Source organism: Dicentrarchus labrax, unplaced genomic scaffold (genome assembly GCF_905237075.1).
Source record: "Dicentrarchus labrax unplaced genomic scaffold, dlabrax2021, whole genome shotgun sequence".
Taxonomy (NCBI): Eukaryota; Metazoa; Chordata; class Actinopteri; family Moronidae; genus Dicentrarchus; species Dicentrarchus labrax.
This window is the reverse complement of record NW_026136721.1, coordinates 13,878,355-13,895,185: the sequence shown is the minus strand read 5'-3', so window position 1 is coordinate 13,895,185 and position 16,831 is coordinate 13,878,355. Positions and strand designations below refer to the sequence as shown.

The 16,831-nt window shown below is 41.1% G+C and overlaps 1 protein-coding gene across 3 annotated transcripts; it reads left to right on the top strand.

Moving 5' to 3' along the window:
- Positions 1 to 362: 362 nt before the first annotated feature.
- Positions 363 to 16,729, top strand: wbp1lb (WW domain binding protein 1-like b). Of its 3 annotated transcripts, none has more exons than XM_051384359.1 (4): positions 373 to 819; positions 7,521 to 7,623; positions 11,697 to 11,858; positions 13,410 to 16,729. In XM_051384359.1, exons 1-4 carry the CDS (start codon positions 733 to 735, stop codon positions 14,258 to 14,260), a joined length of 1,203 nt encoding a protein of 400 aa, XP_051240319.1. In that variant the 5' UTR covers positions 373 to 732; the 3' UTR covers positions 14,261 to 16,729. The 3 variants fall into 3 exon arrangements, with proteins under 3 accessions (XP_051240321.1, XP_051240319.1, XP_051240320.1); XM_051384360.1 differs by lacking the exon at positions 373 to 819 and adding an exon at positions 4,610 to 5,146; XM_051384361.1 differs by lacking the exon at positions 11,697 to 11,858 and having other exon boundaries at positions 363 to 819.
- The last annotated feature ends 102 nt before the right edge of the window (positions 16,730 to 16,831 follow it).

The window sequence follows — 16,831 nt, the reverse complement described above, 5'->3', positions numbered from 1 at the left end:
GAACTGTTTTATGTCTACAAGCTTTAGGCTGAAATGAGGAGAAAGTTCTTGTTGCAGATTTAACTGGCTTGTACACCAGTGACATACTGGGTATGAATTTTACTGGCCTCTGGTACAATGTAGAACCTCTCTCCCAACACTGTTGTTGAACTTGTTTACTTTGATTAGCTTTTCTGGTTAACTGTAAGAAATGTTATTTATAAGCACTGCTCCTGTCAAAATGGTTTTGTAATTGGATCATGAGGAAGCCCACAGTCTTTAGAACATGTGTGCCCATAAACCAGAGAAGAGGACCCTAGGAAGACAACAAGGCCATGCACTGGAGACGCACCGCTCAGTGATTGGTCACCCTCTCCCCAGCTGGCCTCGGCTGTCCAATCGCAGGTCAGTCCGCAAAACCAGAGGCCATCCACTCAACTGAACGCCCATCACGTTGCGCACATGGATCGGGTCGAGGTGACCACCACGCCACACCCAGCAGACCGAGGCAGAGTGCCTGTGCTGGAGGAGCGGCTTGTGTAACAGCTGTATGAACCAGTAGCACCGACAGCAGCCAGTTGCGCCAGCTCCGTGCCTTGTTGAAATGTCCAGTACGCAGAGGAGGCGGCGCATTCAGCGGCCTCTCGGCGCGACGGGGGACGAGAAATAGTTGAGGATATTCGCACTCAGTTTGTGAACAACAGCGTGTACATGCGCGTGTTTTTGCCATAGCGCTAGCCACTTTTTGGAGGAATGAGAGGCGTATGTTCGGCTCTAAAAATGGGGTTGTTTTTGCACGCTGTTGGCCCTGTCACCCCCACCGAGTCCGCAGCAGAAAGGGTAAGGTTGAGCAGTCAAAAACAAGGCTCCCTCTCACACTTAGCAAACTGTCCACATAGACATTCATTGGCTTATTAGACAACGAGCACAATCATTTTTGCTGCGTACTTTCCCTGTTGTCGTTGGCTGTTGTCTAACGTTAGCTTTAATACTTACTGTGCTGTCCTGAAAGATGTTAGCACGCTTGCTAAGTTCAGTTGCTAGCTGCGATGGCTAACGCGCCTACCATTGTTGAAGTGAAGGGACAGTCGTTAGTCAGGGCCTTGCTCGGTTGTGTTTATGGTAGAGGCTTGACATTTTAGCCAGGAGTGAGTTGCATAAACAACAAGAGCAGTTATTCAGGTATGAATGCAGCCACAGAGGTGAACAAAACAACAGGCACTTATTGGTACATACAGTTTTGTAATAAAAAAGCCCTTAAATGACCCTAATAGCTAGATGTTGTTGTCAGTGTGTTGACACTGACAACGTTATAATCTAATGCCAGTAGACCCAGTTCATCAGGCCCTCTGGCAGTTGTATCTTTTATACAAAGTAATATATTTTAAAGAGGATTATTACTGTATTACTGATTTTATGTGTTAGGGTTATCTTCTTATTGTAGTGCAGAAATGTAAGACTTTGTTATTCCACTCTTGATGTACACCTTCTCAAACATGCACCTGTCAAGAGGGATGTTTTTATAATACTCAGTTTGAGCAGCATTGCCTCTTTGATGCTACATGTTTTGGATACGTGCAGTGGTTTCAATATTGTTGTGTTTGTTATGATTACACTTTTGCATGTATAACTTGAGTGGGTGGGTTGATGTAATTAGTGAGCATCCGGCACTGTTCTTTATCAGCATTGGGATTTCGTGTAGTATACGGTACATTTAGTGAGCCATTATTCTTGCTGATTTGACTGTTCTGTGAAAACGTTAAGGCCATGCACAGTGAACTGAGAGGCACTAAAATTGAGGTATATTTGTTCTTATTTAACATACTGATAGTATAGCAAAGGCATGAGCGTGAAACCCTAATGTGGCAAACTACTAAGTAAGACTGATGTAGAACTGTATGTGGAAACACAGCAGATTTAGTATTTTATTGTATCAAGCATTTTTGACATTCTGCATTCTTGCATCTGCATTTCTGCTGATCACAGACTCAAGGATGCATCCGAAGAACTTCTTTATGAGCTATAATATATAGAAATTATTAAGTGATAAAACATTATTTTATAAGATTTTATAATAATCTAGAATTATGGCACCATTGGCATTCCCATCAGTTTCCTTTGACTCTAAGCAAATCCATGATTGATGTGGTATGGAGCTAGAAATCTACTGTGTTGTATTGCTATTATTGTTGCTATTTATCATTCCATTTATCGTGAGAAAGTAGAGAGAAAAATTATGTTATCACCCATATCAGGACCAGTCCTTTCATACAAGATATCACCCTCATGTTTTATCAGTAGCTAGCGTGCTAAAATATCTCTGAAGGTTCACATAAGTGGTGACGGTTTAAGTTTTTCTGCTGTGCAAGAGTCCTGCTAAGATATCAAGACCTGAGGGTCACAAACTAATGGACTAAGTTGGGTTTGTCCTTTTGTTTTATACTCTGGGGGGGGGGAATGTCAAGTAACTATTGTTATCACATGCTGTATCACGTGCAGTGTCTGTATCTGTTTGTTTTCTGTGCATGCATGTGTGCCTAAACCATAGAGTTATGAAACCAGACATACTTGCAGGCAGTTGAACATTATTTTATGAAGAACTTAAGTGGTAAAATCATGCGTGGGAACATCAGTATGTAATTTGTTGGTGCATGTAAAGCTGACGGCCCTCGGCTATTGGGAGACAATTGTTGCACACATGATCCTGAGGTATATCTGCTATTTGCATTCACCCTTCTAACGCTTCACACAACACAGAGTCGGCTATATTTAATCTGTGTCACAGAATTATCATAACCACTGATCACATGTTACTGTCAGGCATTATGATTAACATTTCTCATCAGCAGAGTTCACAGCATACATTTTCCACTCCATTATGCAGTCTAATGTTTGGTCACTGTGATGTATTCAGGCAGTGTTGTCTCAGAAATGTCCCCGCTTCTTTGTTTCATTACAAAGCCGGCTATAGCAGCTATAAGAAACAAAAGACTATAAAGGCACATGCTTAATGGTTTGTCTTTTTCCCTAATACTTTGACTAAGAGGTTGTTGAGCTGAGTTAAATACTACGGTCACATGAGGTAAAATAAAGCTAGCCTATAAGCCAGGGACCCTTGTCACTCTACATGACACACACACACACACACACACACACACACACACAAACAAACCTTAAAAGCATTAATAAGGTTTTGTTTTTGTCACAGTGGTGGTCCCCAGACATTTTGAAATGTCATGTTTATACATCTGTGCTTTGTACAGTGCTCCTCAGTGAAAAATCTTGAGTTCTGAAAAAAGTAAAAAAAGTCTCCCATAATCATGGAAACATTCTTTTCAATGTTCATAATACATTAATGAGAAAAAAACCAACATATAAAGTTGTGTTATTTAAGTAATGATAATCCTGCCAGGTATAGCTCAGCTTGTGAAGTCTATCATGAATGCTCTGCTTTAACTCACTTAGCACCAACAGTTCTGTGTCAAAGCTTGATTGTATTCATTTCATAGTAATGGCTGGAACTGATCTAAATATTGTCTCTAAAAGTGCTGGCAAACAGACTGTATACTCGCACTTTCTGATAAAATCAAAACTTCAGTTTGTTGAAATGACCTGAAACGTGGAGCATGTTCTTTGGGGGAATGTCTGGTATTAATGGCTGCTAGAAATGCTTCAGTGGTGTTTTGTTCTACATAACCTTGATGACTATGAAAGAGCACCTTTCTTTGTTGCAGGACAGAATAATAAATAAGGGGTCAGCGAGGTCTTTTACGTGTATCAGCCAACTTGCCAAGGCCTACAGGCCTGTGCTAAGTGGATCAACACTGACTGTGCAGTCAAGAATTACCTAAGAACTGAAGCCACTTCTCTTCAGGAACAGTATTTGATAGTCACTGGGGATTTCTGAACTGTTCTCATTGTCTGCTCTTTTCAACAGCTCCTCATTATTAAGGTTGATTACTTTCTAACGCAGAAATGATTTCTTGGACGGTAACCAAATCCGCCTTTTTAATCAGCTAGTATAGCATGAGAGAGGTGGATTGTTTCAGTGTCGCCTCTTTGGATTGGAGACAAATCTAGCCTGTCCAGATTCTTTGCTCAGTCGTTGACTGTCTCACAGGATAAGTAAAAAAAATAACTTAGTCAGGCATCGGTTGACCTAGATGTTTTTCAGGTGCTGTTTGATTGACATCATATCACCTCATATCACCCTCGCCACACAAGTTTTCTTTTGTGGAGTCACATGCACAGAGAACTTTTTTAGAAGGCTTGTTTACAAAATCCCGAGCTCCCTTCATTACTCTGCTATCTTTATGCAGCACAGGCTGAAGACCCAAACAAACTAGATGGTTATCGGTGTTGAATTGCAAAAAGTGCTCAGCATGCCAAGCCGAGAGCATATGGCGATGGAGAGTAGTAAGTGAGTCGGTGAAAACAGTTATCAGAGGCAAAGTGGAGGAACAGAACATCATGTGTTTATTACACAGAGAATGCTTCCCCTTATGCTAAAATAAATGTCATGTTGATAAGTGTAAACCGCTATAGAGATTAATTATCAGGTTGGAAGCCGTGGCCACATTCAATGTCAGCAGTTTGGTTCGTGCTGATCTGGTGTGTCATGTGTGACGAATCATTCCTGTGTTACTGCTCTGTGTCTGGCTTTCTCAGGGCTTTTTCTTGCCGTTCTCTGTCTGCCCCACACTTTATACACACACACACAGACACACACACACACACACACACACACACACCTCTCACCACTCTGTACGCCTTAATTATCATGCAACGGCCCAGCTAGGAGCTCGCTCTCCACTGCTGCTTGGAAATTTCCGTAGAGCAATCCTTGTCCACTGTTTGGGCCTGAATTGGAGTGTGTGTGTGTGTGTGTGAGAGAGAGAGAGAGAGAGAGAGAGAGAGAGAGAGAGAGAGAGAGAGAGAGAGAGAGAGAGAGAGAGAGAGAGAGAGAGAGAGAGAGAGAGAGAGAGAGAGAGAGAGAGAGAGAGAGAGAGAGACTATGGGGTTAGGGACACAGAAAGGGAGAGAGAGTGAGAGTATGTTTGAGAGCTGGCTTCTTTCTTCTGTGGGATAATGACCGATGAGGTGGAGGGACTTGTCTGGGATTTTTGGACCCTGGATCATCATGCCTCGCAATCTGGGACCTGCACTGGTAATCTATCGAGAGAAAAACTATCCTCGCATAGAACTTTGGCTAGCTAATAATTAAGCTAATCCAGAAGAAAACATCTGAGGGATCACTCCTGGAAAAATCCATAGACCTTTCTCACGAGAGGATTTTGATGACGGTGCTCCCTTGTCTTTTAGCACTGTGCAGATCTATCTGATCTGATTATGGTTGCCTGTGTCCTCTGACAACTTAACTTTTCATGTGAGGGATGGATATGCTTAGTCAGGTTAACTTTTGATCAGACAGAGCTGTTATTTTGCTATCTTGACAGTTGAAACTTGTAACGGGCTGTTGGAGTGGAGACAACTGCCTTATTGATTTTGGACGAAAGTGGACTGTTGTGTCGATCACCTTTTGGCATTTTCCAAGTTCTGATTAGGCCTTGGCTACACTTTTAAGTTGAAATAGTGTATAACATCTTGGGCAACATAGTGAGTGCTTTTGTGCTGGCTGTGATTCAAAAATGTGCACTTGATATTGGCCTTAAACACTGATGAAATTCTAGCAGCTTACCAGCACAAATGGTTAGGACTTGTTTACCCCAGATTCATAGCTAAGTATAAATGTTAGCTACCAGATATCTGCAGTGTAATCATTACTATTCTAAATCAAAGATAAGAGCTATGCATGTAAAAAAAAAATTTTATATTCTATTCTATATGATGTGCTAACTACTATCAGACACCAAACATGACATAAAAAAATTAAACTTCACAAAGACAAAGTTTGTCTTCACTTAAATCTCCTGTTTACATTTTTTTTGCACCTTTCAGTATCACCTGCATTTTCTATGTGCAATGCATTGTGGAATAGTGTGTGTGTACATGTACTCAAATGTATGCATCCTAACTTATTATACTTGTTTTAGTTTTTCCAGTGTAAACACACTACACACCATGCTAATTCAAACCTGTTAGGAAAACATACATTTACATAACTGGGACACAGTGTACCTTTCAGTGAACTTCATAAAAAGTACATGATGAACTAGCTCCAGAACCATTTAAATCAGAAATACGCCCTTTTCATAGAAGACATTTTGACATGTGACATTTAGCAAATTAATGGCTGAATTCCATTTAGCTGCTTCAGTTTCAGGGGCACAGTATTTTGCTTGCTGGCTCACTGTTGCCCTGTTATGGCTTACTGGGACACTTGGCTAGAACAGAGCCATCATTAATGTTATTAGTAACACCTGTGCTGTTTACACTATGACAAAATGTAAGCAAAAGAGGGGACACTTCAGAAATGGCTCCTGACACTACCATCAGTTGAAGGAATCGTCTTAACAAGAGGTAGCAGCAGTTAATGAATGTGAAATGAAAATGAGCTTGAACCACTCGTGGGTCTTGGGTTGTGTGTGGGTTGTAAGGAGCTACGGGGGTTTTTAATAGTTGCATGTTTTTATCTTGCTTTGAATGAAATAAATGAAGCTAGAGTGAAACATTTAGCTTTAAAAAGAGGTCTAAGACGAGTAGATTCCACCAGGTAAATAAGTGAAACCGCTTTAAGTCAAATGAAACATTTTAGTTAAAAAAAGACAGCTAAAAGTACACGACAAATTGCAAATGTGCATAATTCTGATGGGCAGGACAGGTGAACTCCCTCACAGTGCTTATGGCGCTCTGCTACAGTGACAGCAGCTCGAACAGGATCAGCAGCACTCCAAAAGCACAAAGCTCTTATGTCCTTCATCAACCATTTCATTTCTTATCATTACGGAACCTGGGGCGACAGAGCCTAGCTGCCCCCTCCCTCTGGAACTCTCTCCCCAAACACATCCGTGACTGCACCGACCTTCCAACATTCAAATCAATGACAAAAACTCACCTTTTTAAAATTACTTAGTCTGATGTGTTTTTAGTGTTTTACTATTTGATGTTGTTTTGCTGCTTTTATGTTTTTTATGTAAAGTGTCTTTGAGTATCTAGAAAAGCGCTTATAAATAAAATGTATTATTATCATTATTATTATTATTATTATTATTATTATTATTATTATTATTACCCAGCTCAGTAAACACTGGACTGTGGCTGAAAGTAAGATGGTAATGTGCTGTATTTAACCTAAACTCTTTTATTACACAGTTCTGATTTCACTTTAACTTGTTATGTAGCTGTACTTTGGCAAAAAAAATACTGTTTCTGCTCATCAGTGGAAAACACAGAACAAATGTAATTTCATCCTGTGTGAGTCAAAAAATAAAACATGAAGCATGGCGGCGGGGGGCTGCGTTATTTCTTTTATTGGCACTGCACCCTGTAACCGGACGCCTGGGGATGGTGTTTTAGGTTTTTTGAAAGTTGAGATGTTGATAATACATTCCTTTTAAAGTGACCCTGCCTCTCTCTTGCAGAGCCTACTGCACTGTGAAGGTGTTAACAACCAGAGCTACATCTGTGAGTCCGGACACTGCTGCGGCGAGTCTCAGTGCTGCAGCTACTACTATGAGCTCTGGTGTAAGTATCCTGCTTTCTTTTCATTTTTCATTTTTCTTCACCCCTTCTCACCCTCTCTCCCTCTCCGTATCCACAATATTCTTAGCCCCTATAATTCCTTGTGTGACTTATGGGTGTGACTTGTGGGCATTTAATTGCTAGATTTAGCAGCTTATGCTAATTATGCTACAGTTTTGCTCCATTTTCCCAGACGTTTTTGAAAATATATGACTTGAGGCCACCATTTGTCACATCTTAAACGGGATGTTGTCATCATACCTCTGCTATCTACCATTGAGGGATGGGAGGATGACTTGAAGAAGTGGCCTCGGATACAGTACAGTAGCATATTTAACTCATTCTATTGCCGCAGACAGCGAAATGATGAACAATCGGGAAAAATACCTGGAGCTTATCAGTACTTAATCATAAAGTCAGGCACATTTTCTTGAAGGAAGTGGGACACAGCAGACATAGTCCCTTATCACTGTGCATGGATTTTGGTTTCACTATCAGGTGAACTACAGACAGCAGACTGCTCATGTATTTCAGGACCAGGCACATATTTACATTCGTAACAGCAACACAGCTACAAGAAAAACCGTGTCCCTTCTGATTATCTGTTTGTTTCCAGTTTGTTTCCAGTGCTTGCAGTCTTCATTACTGCATAGTACAGAGAACTGCTGAGTGTAGTTTTATGACTGAGTCAGATAGAGATGTCATGTGCTGATGTGCAGAAGAATGCAGGCACAAGGAAGCTGAAAACATGAAGCACAACATTTCATACATCATAAACCAGATCCCATTTATCCGGGATCATCAACGGCAACGTCAGATCGCGTAAGCTCCCCAAAACGTTTCAAGGATTGCGTCGAATCTGAAACCTACATCCGTTCCTTTGTCGTGGCCCCACTATTTCATCTGGCAACAGATGGTACAGTACTCCATACAGAACACATTACAGCGCTGAACCTGTAACAACAACCTTTTATGAGACCTGTATTAAACTAAGTCCTGTCCAGTTTGACTGACGAGAAAAGGTGCATCAAGTCAAGTGTGTCACAACTTTGGCATGATGCACGGAAGCTGAGTGCCAGCACAGCAAAGAGGATCCCCAAACGGAGGACTGCTAACCCACAAAAAATTCTGAATGAACACTTGCACTTTAAGGGATTTAAGGGATCAAGTGTCCCTTCAAGAGTGCCATGCAACTTGAAGAGTTTCTTGGGCAGCCAGATGGTGATATCAGATGCTTGAGTGATGGGCAGTATGTCACATTTTCCAACGAGCAGAGTGGGTACTACCTCCAGGTGGGTAAAAAACACATTGACCCATAAACTGGCAGTGTTTGAACAAATGTGACAGACTTTTGTGAACCTCATTTTAAACCAAATGTAAACCATGTCATCTTACACCTCCTTTTTCAGATCCATCTGACAGTGATGGGTCTGGGGCTGCGGAGCTGCAAGCTGCTCATCTGGACATCAGCTGAGCACCTGGAAATGGGCTTTTTATTTGACAAAGACTATATAGATGTACACATGTTGCAAGGAGGATGAAGCTCTGTTCCAGACCTATTTCCTTTTAAGCTTTAGTTAAAAATGAACCTTTTGCAAGAGGTGATGGTTATATTCTAGAGTGCATGTCGACCACATTGATTTGGCAGGGTTTTAAGTGTCCCACTTACAGTCCAACAGTGGTTTACAATGGTCAGAGGCTTTTTTTCACCTTGACAAAATACATGCCTGCAGTAAAACTACATACAGCTCTTTATTTGTTGAATGTAATGTATTAGTTGTGTCTCATTCCAATTTTTGAAAATGTTAAAGATCCCTCCAGACATGTTAGAACAGAGAAACTTTCTCACATTCAGCAGATACATGTAAAAACAGCCTGCTAATGTCACAGTCTGCACTGTGAAGGTCAAACATCACAGTGAAGTAACAATAAGTGAAACACATTTGTGAGTGGAGGGAGACATGATTAATGAACTGTAAATATATGCATGTTATGACTGAGCTGTACCTCATTCCCATTTTCAACATGTGATGTACCGTAAGAACGTGTGTTTTGAAGTGCAATATTAAATGTCTTTTCACTTGAGATGCGCTCACCTCTTAAAGTCACTGAATAAGCACAAATCTTCAGTACTTCATTCATTTTTGGGACCAAGCTAATTTGCACTGCTTGAGAAGCCTTGTGCACTTTCAGCCATCTTATTCGTTCGACTTGAATGTGGGAGCGAACAATGTGTGACCTCCTCACTGGTCAGCTGGCATTCAGAGCATATGAATGCTGGCATGATCAAATTCACCCTACGCTTCTCCAGCATATCCTTAACTGTCCGCCATCATTTCACCTCCAACACACAGATAGTCCACAAACTGTGAGTTCTGTGTCATGTTCATATCGCTATATTTACCACCGTAAGAATCTGAAATGAACATTATAATTCCAGAGGCAGAAATTGCCTCTAAATATCTGGCTATGTTGTTAGCAGAGTAATGACTAAAATGCATAACTTGTGATGGTTTAATGCAGGAACTGAAAAAAGGACATATCATAAATTCCTGTTGCTCAAACAATGTGTTTGTCATTAGTTACCACCGATATTAGCTTATTGCAGATCTATTCTGATATAATAGGAATTTTCCTAAAGAATTATATATTTACGAGTACTACTGTATGTACTAACTATAGCCTGACTGAGGCAGGATTGCTGATATTGATATTAGGAGATTGTAATGGTAACACTGTAGTAGTTTTGCATTTGGCACTCTTGTTACTTATCGACCAACATATCACAGATACAGCATATCTGCAATAAGCTGATTTATTGGTCTGGCTCTTGTGCTAACCCTGACCAACAGATAAATATATAAATATTACAGCATTAACTATTTATTAATGACCTGATGAGAGCACGGCACTGCTGCCTTCTTTAAAACTTCTGGTTTAAATATAGCCCAGCTTTTTCAGAATTTGTACCGTGGGAGAAGGTCAGTGGGAGAAGGGCAGCCATGTGGTCACTGAATGATTCAATAACCGACTAAAATTATTAAGTGGGTTGAACAGAAGAAGGCCTATTTTACGACAATCCATGTTCAGTCATTCATGTATGTAGGCATCTTAAGGTGAAAAAAGGTTGGTAATGAGGCATGAAAGACATGATTAATTGCTACAGCTGGATGACTGCACAGCACCAGCAGGGGTGCACTATACTGGCTGCCATATTTTACTGTTTACATTCTTATTTTCTGGAGACACAGGCTGCCTTGCCCTGCAGTCCTTGAAGTGAAGTTCCCACATTTTTATATGTCAACGTAGTGGCGTCCCACTTCTTTCAAAAACACAGTAAACACAAACTGGGGCTGTTTTGAAGCCTCTCTCAGTTTTTGTTCCCTGCTGCTGTTTAGACTGGATTGTAGATAGTGCAGTTACACAGATAATTCCTTTTGTAGAGAATTAGGACTTCATGGAATATTGAAAAAGCACAGATTGTTCTTAAACATTCTCATTGTGTTGGGCTGTTTTTGTCATGGCGAATAACTGCATCTACAAATAAATCATTTTTGGCCATTTATTATCCTGCAAGGTTAGATCTCCCAAAGTGAGAAACTGGAGGAGTCAGAGTTCAGCATGTGATACAGCTGTGGTGTCAAATATGGGGTTGCTCCATAGAAAAAGAATTGGGAAAAACTTTAAGCCCGTCCTTGCTTTGTTGTAGAGATAAGAACGGACTTGACCTCTCAATGATTGAACAAAGGCACAGGCATAGGAATTGCTTGTGCCATAAAATTCCTAATGCAACACTTACAGTATATACAGTATATAAGCGTGTGAATGTTTCATTGTGTTAGAACCAGATGTTGGCAGTGTTTGATCTGCAGTGTTATGTTTGTGTTAGCAGCAAGCACTGTTGCATCACCACAGGCCTGAACAGTTAAACATTGTGGATATTGTAGAGCACAGCCTTTCCCATTTATCATCTATTTATCACCTTGTGAGTTTATTTTAGGATATTGAGCAAACAATCACATTTACAGTTCTGCTGTAAACATAACATGACGGTGCTGATCTTCCTCTCACTTTAGGGTTTTGGTTGGTTTGGGCAATCATCTTCATTTTGAGCTGCTGCTGTGTGTGTCATCACCGTCGCACCAAACACCGACTGCAGCAGCAACAACGGCAGCACGAGATCAACCTCATCGCTTACCGCGAAGCACACAACTACCCCTCTGTGCCCTTCTACTTCAGTAAGAGCTCCCTGTCGAACATACACAACACAGTGATAAAACTTGATGTGTATGTCTGTATTCCACATATCGATGTGAATTCTATTGATGATTGATGACAACAAATGGGTAAGAGTACTTAAAGCTCAACATTTTCATGCTAACAATGGACCCAATGACTATATATACTATGATACTTGTTTGTAATGACACACCCACAGAGAATTATCACTGACTCTTCAGTTCTGCTCTGACGTCTTTCAGCTCACTGTTTTGGTTTTCCAGCCCACAGCTTTACTGTTAAGTTCAGTTTCACCACTCTTGTTTTCTTTTGTTTCCAGCTGCAACAAGAAAGAAAGATCTGATAAACCCACTGTACACTACCTGCCCATCGCCAAACAGCAGAAAGACACAGTCAACAACTAGATAGTGAACATAGTGGAGCATTTAGCTGCTAAAGAGCCACTTATTTTCCTCAGGAGTGTGTGGAGACCAAAACAGAGCTAAAAGTAGGAAGAAGCGGAAACACGACTCCAGATGAATGCTAATGTCTGCTGAATGCGTAGAGAGACAACTGTTTGCTACAACAGCTTTATTAGGTGATAATATCAATTTAGCTTTTACAGCTCGTGGCGCTGTTGTTTTGTAAAATAGATGAGCCGGTACCAATCAATACTACTCAGTGACTACTCCATTTACACTAAACAGTGTTAGCTTTGTAATTACACAAACAAGTTCATTTTATATACTGAAAATGAATGTGTAATACATTTTTTTTTTCCATGTTTCTTATCAGGGTCAAATCAGCTGCAGTGAGTAAATGTAGTCTCCTTTAATCCGTGTCGATTAATAGAAAAGTGTTTTTTAATAGGGTATATAAATGATGCATATTAAGTGTCTTGTATTAGTAAATACAGAGTGAAACCCCAGAAAGAGGTCCTTCACCTGTCTTCCCCAAAACATCTTAGCCTGGAAGAGCTGTCAGTGTTTTTCATTAAGACACAACATGTTTCTTGACCCCGTTACTAGGCCGACCACAGTATATGACTTATACCTCTGTCAGGTCTGTTGCAGTTGTAGTTGTTATAGTCCAGTTACATCAAACCGAGGAATTTCAAACTAGTGACAAGCAAAGCAGTGGTGCCTGGCTCAAATGTAGTGTTTGCACTGTGATGTATCCCTGGTTTCACACTGCGTCAGAACCTTCCCTGTTTGCATGCCCCAGTTTTCAGGAAACGGCCAGCATTGCTCTCTTGGTACCTCGCCAGTGTTGCAACACTATCTCGCACAGTGCTGCAACGGCCCTCAGCACAGAATTGACCCAGAATTTAGCTTGTTTTGTCACATTTTTTCCCCCCATTGCTTTGGGAATGCTTGAATAGTGGTATGGGAAGTTCAGTGAGGTGAAATTTTTAGGGGTCATTGAAAGGAAAAACTAACCCATATATAGCAAGTGTTGCTTACCTTTGTAATTTGTTGTTTACGTTTTCTTCAGTGCATACGCAAATTTGCGCTTGATTCTTTAATTATTATTATTATTATTATATTATTATTATTATTTTTTCTATTCAGGGTTTCTGCCAAACTACCTCCTGCCTGACTATGAAGAGGTGGTCAACAGGCCGCCAACTCCTCCCCCTCCCTACAGTGCCTTACACACAGGCCCATCCTCAGTGGCTTCTAGTCCACTGGCTCCTGAGCAGCAGGAGGGACACTGTCCAACCATCCAGCCCACTCCAATGCCCCCGGTCTCTGACAGTCTGTGTTGCAGACCCAGCATAGAGGAACCACAACCCCCCACATTAGACTTTAGGCCAAAGCCTGACAACAAGCCCATGCAGACATCACAGGATTCTGGTGTGATACTGCTGTCAGATGGGCTCAACAGGGAGGGACTTACCAGCCAGGAGAAAAGAAGTGGAAGCGCGGATGACTCCTGTAAGGACCTGTCAGGACTGAAGGACCTGTCGGAGGGCTGCGCTGAGGACAAAGATCGACTCCCCAATGGAAGGAGGAGACGGTTCACAGGGGACTCTGGGATTGAGGTGTGTGTGTGCGGCACACGTGGGAGCAGTGGTTTTAGTGGAGCTGGAGGGACAGGCCAGGAAGGCATGGAGTTGAGGGAGCTGGAGAGCCTGCTGGGGCCCGAGGGAGATGACGGGGGGGAGGAGGAGGAGGAGGAGGAGGAAGAGGAGGCGGGCGACTTCTGTGACAGCTGCGGTCATCGAGCCTCCTTCAGTGTGGAGGAGGAGCAGGCACTGGGTGGGCTGGAGAGGCGGGTCGCACGTGGGCCGTCAGGGCTTCCTCAGCCGGCTCACCAGATAGGCAGCGCCTTGCTCCACCCTCCGGTGTGCCTCCTCCTCCACACCATTAATGAGCAGGAGGGGCCGCACCACAGCACCAGCACTGAACCACAAGGCTGAAAGTTAACACACCTTTGTGTCATAGATGGAAGGAGAGAGCACTTGACACAGAGCATGGAGGCATATGCTGTTGTATCTGAGCAAGTGTTTTATGTCTAAATACTTTCTAAGTGAGTATTTTTATGAATGTGTGCATCTTAGATAAACAGGTGTAGGAGCAGGAAGTGGTATCTCAACTAAAACTGATTGAGATCCAAAGATTGAGCTTGCTCCTCCCCACACTGGAATAGTGGCCTTAACCTGTGTATTTTGGGTCATATTTGGGCAGTACATGCCCTTTTAACAACCTGTGGCAATTGAGAATTCTCACACTGTGCGCACTCACACACACACACACTACACACACACAGCCCTTCAGTCGGTCTTCTCTTGCAGTGGGAAGCTACTGATACACAGTTAAAGACTTGATAGCTGAAGCTGTGATGTCAGGACAGGGCAGTCAGTGCCCATGATGAACACAGCTCTCCTCACCAGGTGCTTGCAACAGTTCTGCAAAGCCGTTCTCTGCAGGCAGGAAACCACGTAGTGAAAAAAAAAAAACCACACATCAGGATCATTTTGAATGAGTGCAATGTGTAGTTGCCACAGTGTGTGCTTATGCAAAGTGATACTGTACAGGGACACTAGAACAAGACTGTGTGGGATGTCCCGTTAGACTTGCGCTTCTAAAGTGCTTATTCAGCAATTAAAAACCGCTCTGCCTTTTGTCCGTTTTTGTTGTTTTCTATCTGCCCTGCTAGTGGTAGAGAAGTATAAGTGCATTAACAAATCTTCATGTGAGCAGTTCCTATTTTGCACAAAATGTATTTATCTTTATAAATGAAGCTTTTAGCTTAAAAAAAATCAAAAAACAAAATGCTTACTTTCATTAATTCAGTCTTAAATTGCAGTACACAATTAGTGTCTTAGGGTTTTGTTGCAACATCTGTAAGAAATGGACCTCTGAATGCAACAGATTCACTTCGTAAACAATCATTTTCTATTATTATTTTAATGAATGTTTGTAGTATGTGCCTACCCCCCCAAAAAGCAGAATTTTGATGAACAATAATAAGCTTCAGTGAAGCTGACCATGAGACCATGAGAAAGCAGGTACCAAAAACAGCGGAGATGGGCAACGTCAGACCTCAAACTTCTGTGTCAGTCACTTCAATAAATCACCACCTTCACCAGCTGTACAGTACAAAAACAGAAACAGTTACACTCTTTGTAATGGCTTTTCATATCAGCACAATCTTACCATGATTTTTTGTGGTATTCATTAATTAAACGTTTATAATAGCTTCCTTAAAGGGCCAATTAAGGCTGATTTTATTCAACTAGACCAGTGTGATTTTCACCATAAGATGGCTTGTAAACTAATGACTCCCAGTGGGTGACCCTGCCAATCTGCTGCTTTTGTGCTATTCAATCTGAGAGAGGAAATACTCCTTTTAGAAACAAAACAGCAACCGTAAAGTATTTTTTAGTCTATGTCTATTGAGTATTCATCCCTTTCTCAACTTAATATGAAGGTAATTAACCCCAAAACAGCCATGCTTGTGGAGCAAACAGCCAGAGTTTACACACAAATGATTTGTAACAGTAGTATTTAACAGACAATTTGTCATTAACAGTTGCAGCCTGTAGTTTTAAGTAGAAAATAATGAACATGCTGTGGGAAACCTTTACAAATAGAGTATAGTAAAATTGTAGTTTGCCCACTCTCAAATGAACTGGAACTGGTTACACTACATGCCATTGTGTCATATTTTTTTCAGACTGAACTTGGAGCACCCTGTAAAATGCGCACATTGCAACGTCTGAAAAGCACAAATGTCTCAGCCTTTGGTCTCACAGATTAATATACGCCCTCTAAAATCCAACAGAAGATGTCTCCCAAAATGTGTAGCACAATTGTAATGGGGATTTCCTGTATTAACGGTAAGATGACAGAATTTTACTCATCAATGCCTCTAAAGTGCTTTATATGTTAATGTTTTTTGTGAGCTAGAAAGTACCGTAATATTATTATGTCATTTTGGTACATGTAGTACCAAGATGAGCTATTTTTCATATCAGCTGAATCCTTAAAAAACAACAAACTATTGGAACTGTATACAATTTCAGAACCACTTTATATTTTTGCGATGTATAATATTCTGTAACAGGTTTGTGAACCAAATAGTTGCTTTCATAATTTTTATAAAATCATTAGCTTTATTGTTATGGACAGATTTTTTTTCTCATTATGGGTATTATTTTTTCTTTTGAGACTTATCCTGAAGGTATGTGAAGGGTACGTTTGACTAACAATACAGTAAATTACTTGTTAACAAGATCAGGGGCCTCTTGCCAAAGACACTTTTTCTTTCTTCACCAGTGGTGTGTAAGGTGGATTTGCACATATTCTTTGAATGTTCTGATCATAAGCCATTTATTACAACCAAGATGGATGTATCTTCAATAAACATGCCCTTTTAAATTCAAGCTGACTCTTTTGTTGTCAAGACTGAGTGAAGTTTCTCTTTTGCGTGGAAAACTATACTTGCCATTCTCAAGATTTAGACTAAAAGGGAGTAAAATATATGT

Excerpts from the sequence above, each read along its gene's own strand:
- wbp1lb (XM_051384359.1), top strand. The coding sequence starts at position 733 with ATGAGAGGCGTATGTTCGGCTCTAAAAATGGGGTTGTTTTTGCACGCT. Across the intron at positions 820-7,520 it reads CCGAGTCCGCAGCAGAAAGG|AGCCTACTGCACTGTGAAGG; the intron begins GTAAGGTTGAGC and ends TCTCTCTTGCAG. Across the intron at positions 7,624-11,696 it reads CTACTACTATGAGCTCTGGT|GGTTTTGGTTGGTTTGGGCA; the intron begins GTAAGTATCCTG and ends CTCTCACTTTAG.